Here is a 21,046-nt window from a genome sequence, read left to right on the forward strand (position 1 = left end):
AATAGTGTAGATAATAAAAAGTTTATTTTTCAACAGAAAAAAATATCTGGCAGGATGTGCAGTACACCAAAATGTTAACAGCAAATCTCAGTGGTGGGACAAGGAATTCTTTTAATCTTTTTATTTATCTATAATAAATATACATTACTTTTTATTGAGGAAAAAAAAAGTAATGTATATGACATTTAACCTACCAATTCATCCGTTGTCACTGGTTTCAGCTAAGAGTTGGCAGGTTTCAGCAATTGCAGTACAGAAAGAATATGCATCAGAACATGATGTCAGAGATGGTACCAGTACAAGTTTCATTGACCAGAAGAACGAGATTCCAGGAGGGAAAGGCTCACAATCTTAGTTACACTTTTCAACAATGTAAGAGTGAAAAATAAATGTAAAGTGCTGCTGACTTGAGCATGTTCAGTGCCTTTTCATTTCTCAGCAGCACTTATCACACTTTACACAGGGCTTCTTCAAAATACAAGATGAGTGACTACTCATTGATGGACTGTACAACTGAATAGGACATTCGGATATTTTAAATTCTTTGGTATAACTTTCTGTAGAAAATCAGTCAATCAGAGTTGCCGTGTAGAAAAAAACATCTTTTCCTTCTTTCTACATAGCAGTTTTTATTTTGGTTTGAGCTTTGCAAAGAATAGTATTTGATCTACATGTGTAGGTGGAAGGGGATTTCCTGCATGGTAAGAGGGCTGGTTCAAATCTGTATTTTGCGTTTTGTTGATCGTGACATAGAAGAGGAAATGTGGCGTGTACTCAGAGATAGGTTGTATATCTACAAGACAGCTTATTGTCCCTGGTTTAATCAGGTCACTGAATAACTAGCTTAGATAATTTTGCAATGAATATTAACAATCTAATAAATAAACTGGAGTTCACAGTGTACTTACGCTGGCATAGGGTTCAGTACATCCACATAATCTTCAATTGGTTCCTTCTCCTTTTCCATAGATGAACTCAGCATCTGCTCTGTTTCAGTCCTCCTTTTCTTTTCTCTCTCTAGGATTTCATGCAGTCTGATTACTTGCCCAGGAAGGAGTGACACATGTTGGGGAACTGACAGCTGAAACCAATTAAAGTGGTAGGCAACGGGAAAGCAGAATAATGAACTGATTTTAGCAAAGATGAGCCTGGTCTGGTCTTAAGGAGCTGCAGTTACAGGACAGAGATGGATGGGTAGAATCATGAATAGAGGGCCATGGTGTCTTAGAACTTCCTCTACACCAAGTAGAACCTGCAAGGGTGCCCAGTCTTCTTCCAAGAAGTGTTCCTTTTATCTGGCCCCAAAGTATACCCACCGTAACCTACAAGTTAATTCAAGTAACAACAAATCTCTCATTTTTCATTCTGAGCTCGCTAGTTCTCACTGCCCGGAAGTCCCAAAGCATGTGCAAAGCACCTAGTTTCCCCACAGCTAATCTGGACAAAGCCCCAGCAGCCATATGGCAACATGGTGTTCAGATAGTTCATTTGATGACTGAGAATCAGCAATCGGAGACCCATATTTTGGTGTGTTTGTGTGTATATTTCAAACTTTAATTCACACTTTAGGATTATAATACTGCTCTACTTAATTAGGGTTTTTTTAACCTTTCCTAGAGATGTGTTTTAGATTGAGTCATCTATATCCTCCTGATCTTTATTTATAGCATTGATTTAGAGCTGATTTAGACGTATTTACGTTATCTTATTCCTATTACTGTTATATTTTACAATAGATATGTAAGTATACATTCATGAAATTTGAAATAACATACTAATAAGGGTACATAATCAAAAAGATTTTGAGACTGTTCTTCTGGATAACTAAGCTCACTAATAAACAGCAAAACTATTTCCTTATATGCCATTTCAGAAAAAAATAATTGAGTGAGGAAAAACTAATGAAACAGCTACTGCTTTTTAATCGCCTGTTATGTCCCAAGCATGGTGCTGCTGTAAATACTCATAACAATGCTACATGATAGGTATTGTTACCCCTGATTTATAAAAGAAAAAAACAGGCTCTGAAAGAGTAATTAACTTTAGTCTAGGGTCACATAGCTAGAAAGTTGTGGAACCAGGACTCAAAGTCCAGTATTTTTAATTCAAAAACAACATCTCTGCTCTTTCAACTACACTCTGTGTTTCTCAAACTTCTGCTGAAGAATTTTATTGCACATCCTGTAATATGCCTATACACGTTTTAATATAAAAATGATGTGTTTTGTCCTTACCTCAAGGAAGAAACTAATAATAATTTTTTGGGAGGCCAAAATATCGAGGTATAATTAGTGTACCAGGAAGATACATGCCGAAGTTTTCCCAGTGGTTATTGTACTCCTTGACACCTCTTCACATACACTGGGGATATTTGTCTCTCAATGTAAGAAGTGCCAGACTACACAATGGCACCTTTCCGCAACAGAGGGAGAGAATGCAATTCCCCAGAGTTCCTTTCTCCTGCCAAGTTAATATGTCTCTTACTTATTTAACTGGGCCACTTTTCCAGCCCCCTCTGATTTCCATACATGGTAGTTGAACCTCCACCTTTTACCTATTGTTGGCTGAGATAAAGAACGGGCATCCATCATCTCAGTAAAGTGCAGAGCTTATTTCGTGTGATAGCAAAGCATTTACTTATGAACTAGCTTTGGACAGGGTCTATATTTAACTAACCCTAATAAACAGAAAATTTTCTTATCCTCTGAAAGTATTAGAGAGCATAGTGCTCTTTTGGGGGCTAGTTATTAAGTACCTAACATTTCTAAGACAGTTGCTATAGTGGCTTTATTTAAAATAATGTTAGTTATCTTTGCTGCAACAGATAACTATAAGCAGTGGATCATACTATTTGTCATGATATGATGTCACAGATTTGAACAAGTAAGCATCCATTCATCTTAATACTCTTTAAATAAATATTTACAGGTGACTTTTCATTTTGATGGGCTCTCCATCAAATGAATTGTTATATTCTCTTTGTTATTCATAAAATCCATCTCAATTAGCATTTTATAAATAAGTATTAAAAGAATAAGAAAAGAATTGGAAAGTATTTTAGAAGATGCTATACGAACTACAAATATCGGAATATGTAAAAGGAACATGTGTCAAAGGGTAAGACCAAAAAGTATATGTCCTGGACCACCTGTCATTCTCTAGCTAGCACACTGCCCTGTTTATTTTCTTCATAACAATTACCACAGTTTTCAATTATCTTATTTACTTACTTATTTTCTTTCTTCCTCTCCACTCAACAAAAACATAAATTCCATGAGTAAGTGAAAGGATTCATATCTGTCCTTTTCAATTGCTGTATCTTCAGTCCCCTTTCACACTGTATGGTTCATAGTATGTGTTCAGTAAATACTTGTTAAATGTATCAATCAATAAAAAGTAATGTCTTCCTACCTCTGTTACTGTAAGAATGAAGCGTCTCCATTCTTCCCCACTTTCTGTGTTTTCTGTCTAAAGTTGAAGACAAAAACAGATAAAGACAAAGAATTAAAGACACAAATGACTATGAACATCAGTACTTTTATTAACTTCAAATAGTAACTTTAGAATTTCATGATTGTTTTATAAAGACTCAAAATATGTAAGCCATCAAAAACCAGAAGATTGACAAAATGTATATCCTTCTATTAAGGCACATTGTTTGAAAAAGTAAATTGTAATTTTTTAAACCACTTAAAAGTAGTTGAAAAGAAAATACAATTCATTTTCCTTTTCCTTAGAACTATTAATGTGTCTTATGAAATTTCAATAATATTTTTTGTTAGAAGACAGAAGTATATAGCTTTAATCTGTTTGCTTATTAAACAAGTAAAATTGTACAAATTTGACTCAAAAAAAGTATTAAATGTTAGCACACTTATTTCTACAATATGTTAGTTTTTGTTTGCTCCCCTCATTGATATTTAACATTGACTTGCTTTAGGTTTGGAGGACCAGGAAATTTTCTAGTTATTAGCTTTAAATATTACTAATACAGACAACATTTATTAAGTGCTTATATGTGGTTATAAGCACTTCACATGTATTAGCTGGTTTAATTGTCATGTAAACTCTGGAAAAGGTACTATTTTTATTTTACAGATTTGTTCTTAGACATTTATTGAGTGCCTTTAAGTGTTGGGCACTCTTCTAAGTAGTTCTTTACATCAGAGAACCAAACAAATATCGTTGTTCTCATGGAATTTAACATCTAGCAAGGAATAACAAACAATAAATGTAATAGCAAATGTTATTAAATGAAGAGTGGGATAAGAGAGATTGGGAATGCCACTAGGTGCTAGGGGAGGAGAAAAGGGTTGCAATTTTAATAAAGGGAACCAGTAGGCTCAGTAAGAGAGTTACATATGAGTAAAGACTACACTTCTGGATGAATCAACAAAGGCACAAAGAGGTTAGGTAAGTTGCCTACAAATACACAGCTAATGAATAAAACAGCCAGAGTTCAAACTTACGCATCTGACTCCAATCCTCTGCTCCCAACTACATCAGAATCATCTGGAGAGATTCTGGCTCCAGGGGTGGAGCCTAGACTTCCTAAGTACAAGCGATGCCTAGTAGAGTAGTGCTCCCTTACCTGCAGAGGATGCATTTCCAGACCCTCAGTGAGTACCTGAAACCACAGATAGTACCAAACCCTATACATACTGAGCTTCTTCCTATTCATATATAGCTATGATAAAGTTTAATTTATAAACTGGGCACAGTAAGAGAGTAAGACAAGAACTAATAATAGAACAAAGTTATGTGAATGTGGTCTCTCTCTCAAAATATCTTATTGTACTATATTCACCCTTTTTCTTCTTGTGATATAAGATAATAAAATGCCTGCATGATGAGAAGAAGAGGTGAATGACATAGGCATTGTGATGTAGTGTTAGGCTGCTGTTGACCTTCTAACTATATGTCAGAAGAGGATCATCTTTTTCCAGATCATGGTTGACCGCAGATAACTGAAACCATGGAAAGCAAACCTCAGATAAGGTGGGGCTAGTCTGCTTTAAAGTTTAATGACCAATGTTCTCTTTATGGTATTACTGTAGCTGTTGATTGACTTTACTTGGCTACTTTGAATGCCAATTCAAGAAAAACTTTTTTTTTCTATATAGATGCTACGCATACAGTGGAGATTCTAACCAACAGATCTCTTCTGTTGTGTGGAGTTTAGTTTTATGAGAATACTTTACTTCACAAATTGGGTATATCTAATAATACAGCTCTCACTCAGATATTTCTAATTTAACAATCATGTTCTTCATAGCTTTTGGTTTTTTGTTTTGCTGTTTTTCCTTTTGTGATCCAGGAGCCAATCCAGGATCACACATTGTATTTAGTTGTTATGACCCCATAGGCTCTGTAATTTGGAACAGGTGTCCAGTCTTTCTTTGGCTTTTCTTATACAGATAGTTTTGAAGAGTATAGGCAAGCCAATTGCTTGAAGAATGTCTCTCAATTTGTGAAATATGGGTTTGTCTAATTCGGTGGATTTCAAACACGTGTCATGTTGGATATGTCTCAGAATCATCTGGGAACCTGATGAATGCCAATTCAAGAACAACTTTTTAAAAACACCAGATGGGATTTCTGACTTTGTCAGAGGACACAAGTATATGGTTTCCATGTACTTGTATACTAAACAAATGAACATGCCCTTTTAAATCCCATTTAGAAAACGAGTTCTTGGCAAAAGGCATGAAATGTTAACAAAGTGTTAAGACTTGGCACTTCTCTTATAATTCCTCTTTACCTCAGCCACTGGGTTGTGAAGAGGTGAATACTATTTATAGTTGCAACTTGTTTCAGACTAACTGCTTCTCCTCACTCACCTTCAGTTGCACTTCCTCTTTTGGCAAAACAAGGGTGAATTTTGCACAATTCTTTTCAGTTGAATTCTGGTCAGTAAGACATGTGAGGTCTATTATGTCTAACTTGTCAACATACTGCAAAAATAAAGGGAAAGCTCATTAAATTATTTCATGGGTAACATAGATTAGTTCTAGCAGGAAGGCATGTAGGTAATATTTTCTTTTCCTCTGATATGTACTTTGTATGGTGTCCTGGTTTTCCATTCGGCACATCACCCGTTAACCCAGAGGGCATTTGGAAATGTATTATGTGGTGGTGTGCTGGATGGGACTCATACAGGTTTGAAAAACCGTTGTTAAATTTTCAGCAATTTTCCAAGCTGGTTGTTAGGCACAGCCATTATTAACATTTAATTATATAAACATACAGGTAAATATATTATATTAAAAACAAAAGTTATTAAATGTTTTTAAAATTCAAAAGTCATCATTTTAAGTTACATCACTACACAGTATTCACTAAGTTCTTGAGGTTATTTACGTCTTCATTTCTGTGTGGTGGTAATACTACATAACGGTACACTACCACTATACCTTTCTTTCCAACTCCATGTTCAGTAAGGTCCATTGATAAGGTGAAATCAACCATGGTGGGACAATATACACCATGGAAACTGGAAAACTTAGAAGTTAGGACTTGACATTGTTTTGTTATTTGTTGTAGGGGGCAGCAATCTTTTTTCTGCAAAGGCTAGATAGTAACTGTTTTAGGCTTTGTGAACCATATGCAGTCTCTGTTGTAAATTCTTCTTCCTTTTTAACAACACTGTAAAAATGGTGAAAACATTCTTAGCTCTCGACTGTACAAAATCAGGCCTCAGGCTCTACTTGACTCAAGGGCTATAGTTTGCTTGCCTCTGGTCTAAGCTAAAGAAGTGGAGGAGAAAATGTTAATAATGCAGATGAAACTTTAAAGTTCGTTGCGTCTGAAGCTTTTTCACTGTGAACAGAACAAAAAAACTGACAAAATATTCTACCATAACTCAGAAACTATTATCTTATTCAGCAAAGAATTTGCTCATATCCTTAACTAAGAGGTCGAAGTTCTGACTTGGGTAATTGTTGTTTTACTTTCTTATTCATTAATATACATAAAAATATCAGCCAACATTCATGTCATATTTAATGACAATAAATTTATGAGGGAAACGGTAGACTGAAAAATGACTCCATTTGTCAAATCATGATTGAATGACAGTCATAGTTGGCTGCAGATACAAGTTCAGAAAAATCAACAAAGTATCCTGTGAGAGTCAATTGCTTATATGGAAGTTACAGAAAAGAATATTTTATATTTTATTTTTTAACTATGTATAACACATTACTCATATCACTAATATTTATAATAAATTTATATGAACATATGCATATAAACTTTTTTTCCAAAAGCCCATTGTTCAATACTTACCACAGGCCACTGGTTATGAGGATCCTATTGAGAAATTCCTATCTTATCCCAATATAATAAAAATGTTTCTTCTGAGCAAGTGATCTATATGGACTGATCTGTATGCAACTGGCCAGACATGCTCTCTAATATTAGAAAGATTAGGACTACTTCATGTAAGCATAGTAGAGTTTTATGGTTTTTAGGTTTTGTAGGGTTTTTAATTTTTTGCTAATTTAGCCTCATTCTTGACTTTTTTTAATCTCCTTTTATTTTCCTATGTTGTGCCCAATATCTTACTTTACTATGTTCTTGTAGGTCTTCTTATTTTATTTTTCTCAATAAAGTAAGGCATAAAAAGAAGTAAATAAATTTTATCCAGAGCTTTTTGTATATTGATGGGGTTGAGGGTAAGTTTGCATTAACCTATTTTTTTTCAATGAACAGAGAACAACTAAAAATGGAAGGAGAAATATATGGGAAGGAGGACAGTATTTAAAATACACCAAAATCTTTTTCTGATGGATTGTCTAGATCAAGCTCAGCAAATTTTGCTGAGACAAAGGAGGAAACAACAGAGGAAGAAGTGGCTGAGTAAGATAGTGTGGTAAACTGATCTGTTGATTAGAAGAAAGGAAGTCATATCTCTGTTTTTAAATGTAGTGTTGAAAGAGGCTTAAAGGTCATCTGTCTAATCTAGCTGCCCCCTGATGCTTGAATCCCTCCATCTCCCCATGTAGTATCTCCCCAGGTAGTCATCCAGCTTCTGTTGTACCACCTTGAACAACATGGAACTCATGCCTCCAAGCAGCTCTGCCTGCTAGCAAGTTTTTTCTTGTATTAAGCCACAATTTTCTCCAGACTATTGGTGCTATTTCCATCCATTCGTCCTATTGCCTTCTCTGGAATAACGTGAAACAAATTCAGTGACTCTTTCACGTGACCCTGACAGCCTTTCAAATATTTGAAGCCAGCTTTGAGTTCTTCCCTACCATAGGCTATCTACAATTCTCACCTGTTTTAGCCCTGTGCTTTCTCCTCAGATTATTGTAAAAAAAAAAATCTCCTAAAAATTCTACATCCTTTTAACAAATTTGTAGGTGGGCATTTCTGCCGCATTGCATTAGAAGTCTTTTATGAGACTAAAGAAACTCTGTGAAATTAAGAATGCTGTCTCAGGAGCAAGACCTAGATTATACCCCTTTCAATTAGTTGTCTGATCTTGCATGATTTCTTAATCCTTAAATTTGTTCTTATCCATAAAGCATGGATTAAAATAGTACCCACTCTGCAGACTTGGTGTGAGAATTAAATGAGATAATGCATGTAAAATGCTTTAATGTTTACTAGGTACCAGTTAGTTACTCTCTTAGGTCCTTATATTTACTATCTCATTTAATCCTTTTCATAACTTTATGAGATACACTACTCTTTTCATCCTGATTTTAGAGATTCGAAACTCAGTTATGAAATGTGTTGAAAATCTTTCATTTGCTGCTTCAGATTCACTTTTTTTTGCTTCATAATTTTTTTATTGAAGTATTGTTGATATACAATCATATATTGGTTTCAAATATACAACACAGTGGTTCAACAGTTAGGTCTATCATTAAATCCTCACCTCCACTAGTGCAGTTACTATCTGTCAACATAAGAAAATGTTATAGAAATCATTGACTAGTCTCCATGCTGTACTGCTATCCTCATGACCAACTTATATTATGATTAAAAATTTTTGTGCCCCTTTATCCCCCTCACCTTCCTAGCTACCCACCCCAACCCCTCCCCCATGGTAACCACTAGACACCTGTCAGTGTCTATGACTACTGCTGTTTTGTTCCTTCTAGATTCACTATTACCCCTTCACCACCCAACACTGTGTACCAGGGCTTGTATGGACAACATCAAGGGTTCCCTACCCACTGACTTCCTGTTGGGTTGGGCTGGTGAACACTGGCAGAAGATCAGAGGAGTGAGGAGAGTGAGGTCAGGTATGTACTACACTGCAATGGCTTCCTCAAAGCATACTCATCTCAAGGGAGTCATTTTCACACAACTCTTCCCACTGTTCTCTCTCTCTTTCCTTTGCTCCCACATGTGGTCATGGGTCACTGTTACTAGCCTCAGAATTCTATACTATTCTTTATGGTTTTCCTAAATCCTGTCCACTGCTTTGAATATACCATCTTCATTAAACTCTTCAAAATGTCCAATTGGAGATGTCATCTGTTTCCCACCAGTTCCCTGTCTAATTAATATTCTGAGACACAGAGAGGTTAGGTAGCTCGCCCCAAATCCCGTGATCCCACAGTTAGCAGTAGCAGGGCCAGGAAAAACCCAAACAGTCTGACTGAAGACCAGGCTGTCAATCACTAAGCTGTATGGCCTCTTGCCATGTTGTAAGTGAGCAGTAACTGTTAGCTTTCTCACTTATGTGTATTATGCAGGTTTGGGACCAGGGTCTTTTGAAGCTGTACTAACATTAAGTCAGAAGTCACAACAAGAAGTTACTTTGTTAAAGTTTATTATGGCATTTGAAAACACCTTTATATTAATCTTGTCTATCTGAAATTGTGGTACAAGATGACCAGTTTGCTTTTTTAAATAACTTCTGGTGAATTTACCACTAATGCCACTGATATGCCTATAGGTAGAATAATCAGGTGAACTCCTTGTTTCTTTCATCAGATCTGGACGTCTGATAAAGATGTTCTAAGAAGTGTGAGTTACTACACCCATGGTCCAGAATGTTTATAGTTTAAAAAGTTACTGGATCATAAAATCTCTAAAAAGCACAGCATTCCAAGAGAGACAAGTGTTTACCACTAAAGTACTCCATTTTGTTTGTGGAAAAAATGAAATGCACAGTTTCAATTTTTTGTGGAAAAACAAATATAATCGATTATTTTATATTAATAGGAATAAATAAATCTGTTTATTGTTATTCTTATGCTTGAGCTCTTAGAAGTCCTGCTTAAATTGTTACATAATGTATGTTGTGAGGCTTTGGGGCTCACTTTATTCCTTTAGATTTTAACCACATGCTACAGCAAGATAAAAAGCAGAGGAAATTGAGGCTATTACTTGGTATTAGGCAATTTGTATGCAGATGTCTAGCTAGAATTTTCACCTTTCAACTGAGTTTTTATTGTCAGGATCAGAAAGAAAAAAATACAAAGTTAAAAACATGAGTTAATACCTTCTTCTGAGTTGACCAGGAAATTTTACCGTGGGTTTTATAAATAGCCCTCACAGGGCAAAAAAATGAGCTTATTTGATTTGAATTTACCAAAAATGCTTACTCTTTGAAGGCAGAAAATCCCAAATGAATAACATTATGTGACAAGTGTACAGTAGGGAAAAATTGAATCCATTTAACTACTTACTATGGTACTTTTTTTGTCAGCATAAAAGAAAAGTGTAGTTCCTCTCAACTCTGTCCAATAATGTTTATACTCCTGTGGAAAAGAAGTCACAAGCATTATTCCATTAGTGCATATTCAATTATTTTCCTATTGATATTTTCCTTCATTGCTTTCATAATTGCTGTGTAATACAAGGTTCTTCTTTATCCTGAGATAAGTCACCTAATTTTTATGGCTTAATTTTGCATTTAATTCTTGACTGAATCCTTCACAAATTAATTTTAGTATGAAGTGTGAGGTAAGGATGTAATCTGAACTGTGCTGAAATAGATCATTTTCCAAAAGTTTCCTCATTGATTTAAGACACTTCACTTCTTATACAGTTTGATTAGAAGCTTGTATCTGCAACAGGGGCCATTTAAGGGGTCAAGATAGGACAGACATTTAATATGTACCTTCCAGCTAAAAAGACTGAATAAATTAATACATGTAAAGCATTTAGCATAATACATGGCTCATAGTTTGGGTTCAGTAAATATTCTATATTTATATAAATCAAGGAAATGTGATAATGATAAAATAATCTAACACAAACTTCAAAGCTGAACTTTGAAGTCCAAATTTCATTCATGTGGTGAACATTTTATTAGTAATACATTCACATTATTATGAGTTCTATAGAAATACGTTTTAAAAACTTAAATAATTTATTCAGACGTTGATTTCCCTGAAATGAGTCTATTTAATAAGAGAAACTTACATTCTATGAATATTGGCTATGTTACAAAAGAATGGCAATGGAACATAAAGAATAAAATCCTTTTACATCTGAAGATTTATCTTCAGATCCAGCTCTTTCCAAAAGTTTTTAAAAATTCCAGTTTCACAGACATGTTGATCATTCCTTCCTTTAGGGTGCAATAAGCTGAATTTTTGTAACATGTTGTTTATCTTGACTTAAATCGAGGATTAATGTAAGAAAATCACATGTAGAAATTTTTTCTTTTTCTTATGAATGTGAAAACACATGTATTATGGTATTTTGTGTCTCTTTAATACAGACATATCATTTATCCCTTTTAACATATCCAGCAAAATGTTTGTTACCTCTTAAGAATTTACATACTTATTTTCTAAAGTAAGAGGAATTCTATAATCCATCTTGCTTTTATTTGCCTTGGTTATCAGGAAGCTCAAGATTAAATTCATTCTAATTACCACCATTTTTCTTGTGTTCTTAGTAGAACTATTTGCTCACTTTGTCTTCATGGCTAAGATAATATTTTAGTTAGCTTTTACTATGTAACAACCCACCCTAAAATTTAGTGAACTGACACAGCAAACATTTTCTATTTCTCATCTTTCTGTGGTTGACTGATGATTCTTTGGATCTAGGTATACTTGGATGTGGCTGAGTGGGCCAAGGTGGCCTCACTCACTTGCCTGGGCTCTTAGCTGGGAATGCAGAACAACTGAGAGTGGAATCATAAGAAATATCTTTGTCTGCTAGTTCCTAGCATAGAGATCCCCAAACCCTGGAATTTCCTGAATAATTGAGGTGTTTTTGTTATTCATAATGAACCCCTTTAATTATACCTAAGTTTATACTAGTGAGATGACTTAGGATGAGACCCTTAGACAAGCTTCAGAATGGGCCTGGTAGCCAAAAGGGACAATCAGAAGGTTGGAACTATTAGTCCCATGCACCAACCTCCAGGAAGGAGGCATGGTAGGGATGCGCCTGGAGATTAAACTTTATAAAAACTCTGAAACAGTGAGATTTGATAAGTTTCCTAACTGGTGAATACATCCAAGTGCCAAGAGGGTGATGCACCCCCAACTCCACAGTGACAATACCTGTGTTTGGGATCCTTCTAGACCTTGCCCTACAAACCTCTTCATCTGGCTGTTCATTTGTATCTTTTAACCAGTAAATCTAAGTGAAGTGTCTTCCTGAGTTCTGTGTGCCATTCTAGTAAATTATTAAATCTTAAGAGAGGGTCATGGGAACAGAGGCACTGAGTTGAGAATAAAGGAAGCCTGGAGGAAAAGATTACAAATAGCAATAGGCTTGGTGAACTCCAACCACAGCCGCAAACCTAAGGACAGATCAAACATATTTGGTATGCAGAGAACTGCATGTGATGGTCTTAATCAGTTTGTGGTAAGTTTTTGTGAATACCAGTATCATTTGAATCATCTATAAACATCAATCTCAATAATCAAGATCTAGATATATATTTATAACTACAGTGATCTATTAATATTTTAAAAATTAATTTTGAGGGATATATTTTCAAATGAAAGACATTTAGCACAAAGTCCCTTACTTTTTAGCAATCATTTGTGTTGAATTGCTAAAGTAAGAAAAGGTACGAAAATGGGACTTTTGAATTTATTTCTAGCTTCATAATCACTAGATGACTTTGTATTTAGAGTTTAACATCATTATCTCATTTTCATTCAATTTTAAACAAATGCTTTTTTGTCAGACTGAGCTTACTGATGAGCTCAGTGTGATAAAGAATTCAGTGATAAGGCATCTTCAACCTTTGAAAGCCCACAATCAAATGGAATGAGAACTTTAATTTGAGAGGCAGCGTGGTGTCAAAGACTTTGCAATAAAATCCAAGCTAGGCTCCTTAATGGATGAGCAACCTGAGTATAACCTCTGTGAGCCACAACTCACTCACAGGTGAAGTGGATAAAATAACTTTTTCCCAGGAGAGTTACTGTAAGGATCAGAGTGATAGGACATTAAGAGCCTAGCATGGTATCTGGGTATATCAACATCTCAAGAAAATTATCCATTATCATATAGTCCATTTGGTCCCCAGAACAATCCTTTCAGTTATTCAAGAGAGTAATTACACCGTCTACGAAAGAGGAAACACATTAAAAGGTTTAAAGGAATTGCCCAAGTTCTAAGTTGGACTGATAGCTGCAGCTCCAGGATCCCCTGTACTCTTTTCTCATTGATGTAACTGGTACAAATGGGTTACAATGCAAAATCCAGTTAATATCCTGTCCCTAATAAGAAGTTTCCACTTTTTTTCTTGTGAGCAAGTAAAGTACCTTTGCTCCAGGAAGGATGTTATATAGTGGTCTCCAAAGTGGGCATGTGAATCCCAGAGGTGCATAAGAGAAATGTTTAGAATATCTATTTATATTTCATTTACCTTATCTTTCTTACTTTTTTTGCATATATTAAAGAATTTGCTTGGAATATTAGCACAGGAATATATATAATTTCTAAGTAAATTAGTGTTCTTATATTAGAGAACTGTGCTCAAATGTTTTCTTGGAAGGCATGTGTTACTTTAAAAATTTGGAAATTACTGGCAGAGAACTATGTTTGAGAGCACAACTGAGATAGCCCTGAATTTTTCCTGAATGAATTAGTCACAATTAGAGGACTAGTGAGAGAAATGTTATTCTGATACTATTATGATGACCACATTCTTATGTTCAAGCTGATAAGAAGACATATCATACATATTGATTTTTAATTTTAGCATATCACAGATTGAAGAAACTATGAGATGTTGCACAAACTCTCTTATTTTCAAATAGCTCCAGGTTTTCCTTGTTTGTAAGAACTGTGTTGCCATTGATATCCTGTTGCGGCATTTAATAGCTCTTATTATCAAATAAGGCTTCCTTATCCATCCCAAATTCTAGTGCTGTGGTTTAAATAAATCTTCCCATGTTATCTTTTCCACGAAGATTATGTGCTTTTAATGAGTTCTTGACCTGGGATCCACGGACCTTCTGGAATTGCATTAAAATGGTGTATGTTGGCACCTGTTTCTAGGGGTAAAATTCCTTAAATTCTTAGAAGTGCTCCTGTCACAAAACTCGCAACATGTAATGTCCTTATGGACCAGATTACTCTTCAGTTGTATTTTCTTTAGCTTAACTGTTCTGAATTCCTCCATCAAAGACACCACTTATTCTGCAATTTAACTCAATGAAATAACACTGTGGTGAACAGGCCTTGCAATTAGCTTCTAGTCAACTTCCTCTAGCCCATTTGCTCCAAAGATAACCTTTAGTAATACCCTTGGTTCACCTTTTTTTCCAAAGGTTCCCTGGCACTTTGCTCCTGCTTGCTTAGAAATCCTACTATTTTCCATAGCGTTTTCTTGCTGCTACTATTTCTCAATGCTTAGAAGAAATCCCACTATTTTCTTTAGCTGCTTCTCAATGCTTCTATTTTCAAACACTATCACTGTGGCTTTCCTTTGAGCCATATTACTTGTGAACTCAAAATTGATTTTAGTATGTTAATGAGAAAATGGTAAATAATGAATGGAAGGAGAATGAATCTAACTCTTGTGGGAGCAAGATGTTTTACAGTTTTATATGTCATCCCTTTAATTCTTGAAACCACCCTGTAAGTTGACATTATTGTCATCCTTTTACTCTCTTCTCCCTCACATACAAGGAGAAGATACTTTGCTGTGAATTCAAGCGGAAACAGAAGTTAATTTCATTAGAAATATTTATACCTATAGTTTAATCTTTCCATTTCAAAGCACGCTTTTTAAGAAAACATATTGGATAAGGAAGTCATCTAAACTAAGCCTCTTGAAGGTAGGGTCTTTGTGTATTATTCATATCTCCAGAACTGAGTATGATACTAGGTGCATAGGCGGCACACAGTAAAAGGTGTTGAGTGAATAAGTTGATTGAGCACCAGCTGTATCCCAGGCACTGTACATTGGGAGGCCAGTCATATTCTCTCCATTTTATAGTTGAGGAAACTGAGTTGAGGAAAAGGAGATAAAGTAATTTGTATAAGATCACATGCTGTTAAGTGGCAAAGCCTCAGGTAAAGACATGTTTTACTGACACTCTAAAATCCTTGTTCTTTCTGCTAACCACATCAATGACATGACTTCTTTGAACATTAAAAAGAACCCATTATCAGAAACAGTTATTGTAATTACCTTTATAATAGTGGAAATACTATAATTAAAATAATATAATAGGAAACTTCAATGAATAACCAAATTTAAATTACAAATTAGAAATTTCTTTTCCTAATTCCTCCTTCCTGACAAAGTGTAACAATGTGGCTAGCCTGTGACGACAAGATTGAATTCATTTTAAAAACATACAGAATCATTCAAAAATATTCTAATTTAACTGACAAATATTGCTAATACATGTTTAACATCCCTAACAGAATACAAATAACCATGTCTTTACTCTCAAATAGTATAAATATACAAGAAATATGAATACACTATTACACATACTTTCACATACATAGTTTTTCCATAAGTATTAATAAATCCTCAGAAAATATATTTTTATCATTATTAAACATTTCTTATGGCATTTCATTATCACTTATTAAACATTTCTTGAAACACCTAAATTTTTCTAGTTTCAGTTAGTATTAAAATTTCATAAAATTTCATCTAAGTTATTGATTTCTTTTTCTTTGGTAGCAAGCATTTTCATCTTTATTTCCCTTATTAATTTCAAATTATCCACAATTAGTATTTTAAGATCACTAATGATAAATTTTAATTTTTGTATTTTAAAAATATGAAATGCTTTCTGAATTTTCTTTGAGTAAATGTATGTATGTAGTTTAGTGTACATACTACCCAAGGAGCACCATATTATTTTTTTAAGTCACTACCTTGAACAGTGTTTTTATAACATACAACTATACATAATGTTAAACAGTATCAATTTTATCATTTTCACAATTTTTTACAAAATTGTTACCATTAAAAATAATTTGATCATTATTTTTAAACTTCAAAGAACTGAGAATTGGAGCAGAGGGTTTAATTTCAATCACATTATCATTTTATCTTAATGGTACACGTCATCGTGGAAGCAAATTAGTAAGTTGTAGAGAAAATACAGGAAACATTTTATCTTCTAAGCTAAAATATTCAGTGATGTTTAAGTGAAGTCTTTGGAAATACAGCTTACTAAATTTTTTATATGAGTGACAATATTAGAACCTTATGTTATACAAAATACATACATATATACAGCTATGTGTATAAGTTATACTGTATTTAAGTTGTACAAAACTGTAATCATATTTTTGAGCTCAATGAAGAGGGTTTAACTCCATCAGAAACAAGGATGCCCTTGTCATATTGCATCACCATGAAATAAGTTTTATATTAAGACAGAAGCTTCTTGTAACATTGTCATCTATGGACTTACCTGGTATTCTGACCGCTTGACTAATAAAAAACCATCAAAGTACAAGGGTAGCGCAGTAATCTTTAACCTTTCGTGGAAGATCTTTCGAGGGGCTGGTTTCGGGGGCTTCTTAGCCATCATACCCTCTCGTTGGTGTGTGGTTGGTTTCAACTGTATCCAGTCTCAAACAAAATGAGATCTCCCTTGTGTGAGAGGAAAAGGCAAAACTGTTCAAAGAGGAAGTCCCTACTCAATTTTTAACCAAAAACAGGACACACACACACACCCACACACATACTATTTTTTCCTTTACTTTTTGTGAGGTAAGAAAGAACAGGCATAGACCAACTTTCAGAGGGCAGTCTCTGAATAAAGTACATGTGCTTAGAATTACAGTAACAAAGTAAACAGAAGAGTAACATCAACAGAGGATGAAAGGAACTGATGTGGAAATTATGGACTTTAGATGAGTCATCAAGGTCATATTTGTTTTCTTTCACCTTTTTTTGTTTATTGCTGTTCATTTTTAACCCCAGAGAACATGACTTGAAATTTGAGCTACTCAAATTTAATGAACTCCCTTCATTAAAAATTACATCATAGGATAATTTTATTAGTACTATTTCTGCTGTAAATCTTTCAGGACTGAGCTTTGCTGAAATTTGTAGAAAAATGGAGCTACTTATCCTGTGCATATTTTGATGTTCCACTAAATGTAAAACACAGGTAAAGGAACATAGGATTTTTCACTTTTTTGTCAATAAGTAGTTTGAGTTTGTGGGTTACCAGTGGATATTTGGAAAAATATGTCTGGCAGAGAAAGCTACAAATTTTCAAAATTTTATTTTTTTATTCTTTCTGAGCTGAAGCTATGATTAGGATGCGTAGATGGGGTCCTGTAGCTCCAGGCCAGAGGGAGTTCCTAACTCTGGGCACATTCACTATGGATTTGATGAAACTGAAAAAATGACAGTGGAATGTTGGGGGTTAAAAGGGGCTTATGCCAAGCTTTATTCTTATGGTGGCAGGCCAAGCACTAGAATCCAGTCCACCTCCAGGGTAGTCTTCAAGAAGCAAATCTGTCTCTGTCTCTGCCTCTGCTCCAGGCTCTGCTGTCATCCCCAGCCTCTACTCTCTTCTTCCCTTAGCACTTGGAAGAGCTCTTTTTATATTACCACAGGCAGTATCCAAGCTGCCTGTGCAGTAGGCAGGGTAAGTATTACATTATTGTGCATTCATCATTAGTGAATAGGTTAGGATCAGGTGAGGATCCTGGCAATGGAACTTCCATTTTTCCTATAGGTCCCTACAGTTATCTAGTGAGATTTATAGAGCTACACTGGGGCCAAAATGTATTCAATAGCTATCTGCATGTGGAAATGGTCTTTGAGAGACTTGATTTGGCCTAGTACTGTGAAAGGAATGATGTGGGAAGTGTGTAATGGAAGGAATTTAGGGTTGTATTGCAGGGGTCCTGATAAGTTCTACTATTTCCTTTTTCACCCTTACTATTTCAGAATTATACTATTTCAGATTTGGTATAGTCCAGGCCGGAGCCTTCTACCCAACTAGACCAGCCTGTTAGAAATCAAAGCAAGCCAGGAATCTCTAGTCTGATCCTCCTTTAGTAATGTAGAGGTCACATGGTTTTCCCCACCAGTATGGGTTCCATTATGTCTTTAGCTGTGATGTGTGGAGTCAAATTGTCTACCAAGTGAGGTACAATACAAATTGATTATCAATACTAGAGAAGGGTAATCAGGTGCATTATCAGAAACAAAACAGTTTGGAACCGAAATCAGAGTTGAAGAGTCAAGAGTACTCCCTTGCCTTTTTATTAAATTGAGAACAGCTTCGTACTACCCAAAATTTCCAATGATTTAAGTCTGGTTTAGATTTTTGACAAAACCTTACTATTTTTTAGTTTCAATGTAGGAAAATCAGTTGATTGACAAAGAAAAGCTTCCTGATTTGATAACCACTTTCTTGGCAGCTAGTAGCTGGTCTAACACAGGGAGGAAGTGAAAGGAGGGATGAGAACTGAGAAATGAAAGAAGAAGTGGGAAGCAAGCCAGGATGCTAGGAATCATCAGTGGTTGGAATATGAGAAAAGTAGTCACTGGCTTTATGGCCAGACAGTTTCATGTGGGAAAGAATGCCTCTAGAAAAATGTAATGATAGGGATATTTCTGAGAAATAATCACTTACTTAAATATGTCTTCCTTTAAAAAAAAAAAAGCAAAATTCAAGAAAAAAAAGTTCCTTAGCCTCTATAAATTGCTTTTGTTGGCTGATGTGCAAGCCAGATTAATTCTTAATATACCAATATTCAAATTATGTGTCCCTAAAAAAATAGCCAGCATCATTATTAGCCAGTGATACCTGTTTACAACTTCCAATTATCATTGTACCATTGCAGCATTACAATGGAAATCCTCTAACACATACCTCAGGTTTTAGGTGGTAAGTAATGAATTTGTAGATAAAGAAGTGTGGTACAAAAAGTATATGAATGTAGGGAGAAAAGCCAATTTTGCTGCTAATCAGCTCTGAGAGCTCGAACAAACCAGTTTTCTGGGATCACAGCTTCCTAACTTTTGGTCTGAAGAACTGCAATATGCTTCAAAACAGTTTCCTACCTTCCACACTTCTCTGACTCACTTAAAATGCAATCTAATCAAGTCTCTCTCCTGCTTAAAACATATTAATGGGGTTGCTTTAGCAGATCCATCCTTTCATTTCTTTCATTCACACTATTTATTGAGGGCCAACATGTGCTCAAGCATGGAACACAAGGTCCTTCATAACGGGGTCTTTTTAAATGGAAACTCCTTAAAAAATACTTTCTTTTCTAGCAATATTGATTATTCCCAGTTGTCTTGATACCTACTGGTCTTTCCCTTCTACTCATTACCTTTCCTATCACTGTATACCCTGCCTGATGCCCTTCCTTCTTCTTGTTAATATGACCACATACTAATCATCCTTCAGTGAAGACCCAGGTTGGATATATTCTTGTCTGTGAAGATATCCTGATTACCTAAATTCTTTCCTATCCCCAAGAGAAAAGTTTCTCTCTCTCATCCTGCAATCCCATAGCATTTTGCACATTTTTCACACAATATTTGTCCCATTGTCTTGTAGTTATTGGTATATATTCTCTATCAGGAAACTAAGTTTTCAAATACAGAGATTGTGTTGAAATCAACATTGATAAGAAGTAGATTACAGATTATATTCATTTATAAATAAATAGCACCCAGTTGAAATATATTATGGTTCTAATTTAGAGAGCTTTTAGCCTCCACTGTGAAAGGAGGTCCCTTTTTTCTGATATGTGTGACCATTAGTTGACATATGATTCTTTTGTTGCCATGTAGAACAATCATATTACTATCAAACTATTGAAAATACACCTTAGTCAAACTGCTATAGCCATCATCAGCATGTGTCACAGGAGTTTGCTATGTATCACGATATATGTCAAATATAACTTGACAGCTTTGAATTAAGTGTAAGATTAACTCATATAACACCAAAGTCTAAGTGCTATTTTGAGCCATCTATGCTATAACAAAATTCAAGTGAATGAATTCACATTTTCACAATAGTTCAGGCTCTCTAGATTATTTTACTACCTACCTAATAAAATTGATTCAATCAGTAGGTCTGTACAGAAGACTCAAACCACTCTTCAGTACTTCCAAATTTCCAGCCTTTGTTTTATTTAATATTTACTGATGATTTATTGCCATTTGTATCACAATTCATGGCAGTAAATTTTGAGGATATTTGAACGAATACATTTATGTTTATAATCCATGACTGAAGAATACAGATTAAATTTTAATGATTATTTGGAATGCTTTGTGCCATAGTGAGTTATTATTACTCAGAAAATGTTTCCACTAGGTATTTTTAAACAGAAAAAGGTGACGAATCACTGTTACAGAAATGATATTAGTATTCCTGTGAGAGTGGCTTAATTTGCTATCCTTGTAATTTTCAGTACAAAGAGTCACTTGTAGAATGATAAAAGTTTTTCTAGTTAAATGTTCAAGCTACTTTTATAGTGTAAGGTATCATTTATGTTATTGAGAAGTATTTCTTGGATGCTACATAGACACATGGCACATACAGTTTTCTAAATGAGATAAATAATAGATTATTGGCAGCTTTAATAGCAACTGGAAATTCCAGATACAGAGATAGTTTGGAGAGGGAGGAGAGAGCCC

The 21,046-nt window shown here is 34.8% G+C and overlaps 1 protein-coding gene across 3 annotated transcripts in view; it reads right to left on the minus strand.

Annotated features, from left to right (window-relative positions):
• STAP1 (signal transducing adaptor family member 1) overlaps positions 1-17,066 on the minus strand; it is a 32,659-nt gene extending 15,593 nt beyond the window's left edge. The window contains exons 1-5 of one of the 3 annotated variants that reach the window (XM_073237519.1): positions 16,833-17,066; positions 10,653-10,724; positions 5,841-5,954; positions 3,412-3,468; positions 909-1,081 (exon numbers count right to left, since the gene is read on the minus strand). In XM_073237519.1, coding sequence (XP_073093620.1) covers positions 909-1,081; positions 3,412-3,468; positions 5,841-5,954; positions 10,653-10,724; positions 16,833-16,952 — 536 coding nt within the window. In that variant the 5' untranslated portion in view covers positions 16,953-17,066. The remainder of the gene's footprint in view (positions 1-908; positions 1,082-3,411; positions 3,469-5,840; positions 5,955-10,652; positions 10,725-16,832) is intronic. The other 2 variants (XM_017671528.3, XM_017671529.3) reach the window with 2 other exon arrangements.
• Positions 17,067-21,046: the final 3,980 nt, after the last annotated feature.

The sequence above is a fragment of the Manis javanica genome, chromosome 5, assembly GCF_040802235.1.
Source record: "Manis javanica isolate MJ-LG chromosome 5, MJ_LKY, whole genome shotgun sequence".
NCBI classification, from domain to species: domain Eukaryota; kingdom Metazoa; phylum Chordata; class Mammalia; order Pholidota; family Manidae; genus Manis; species Manis javanica.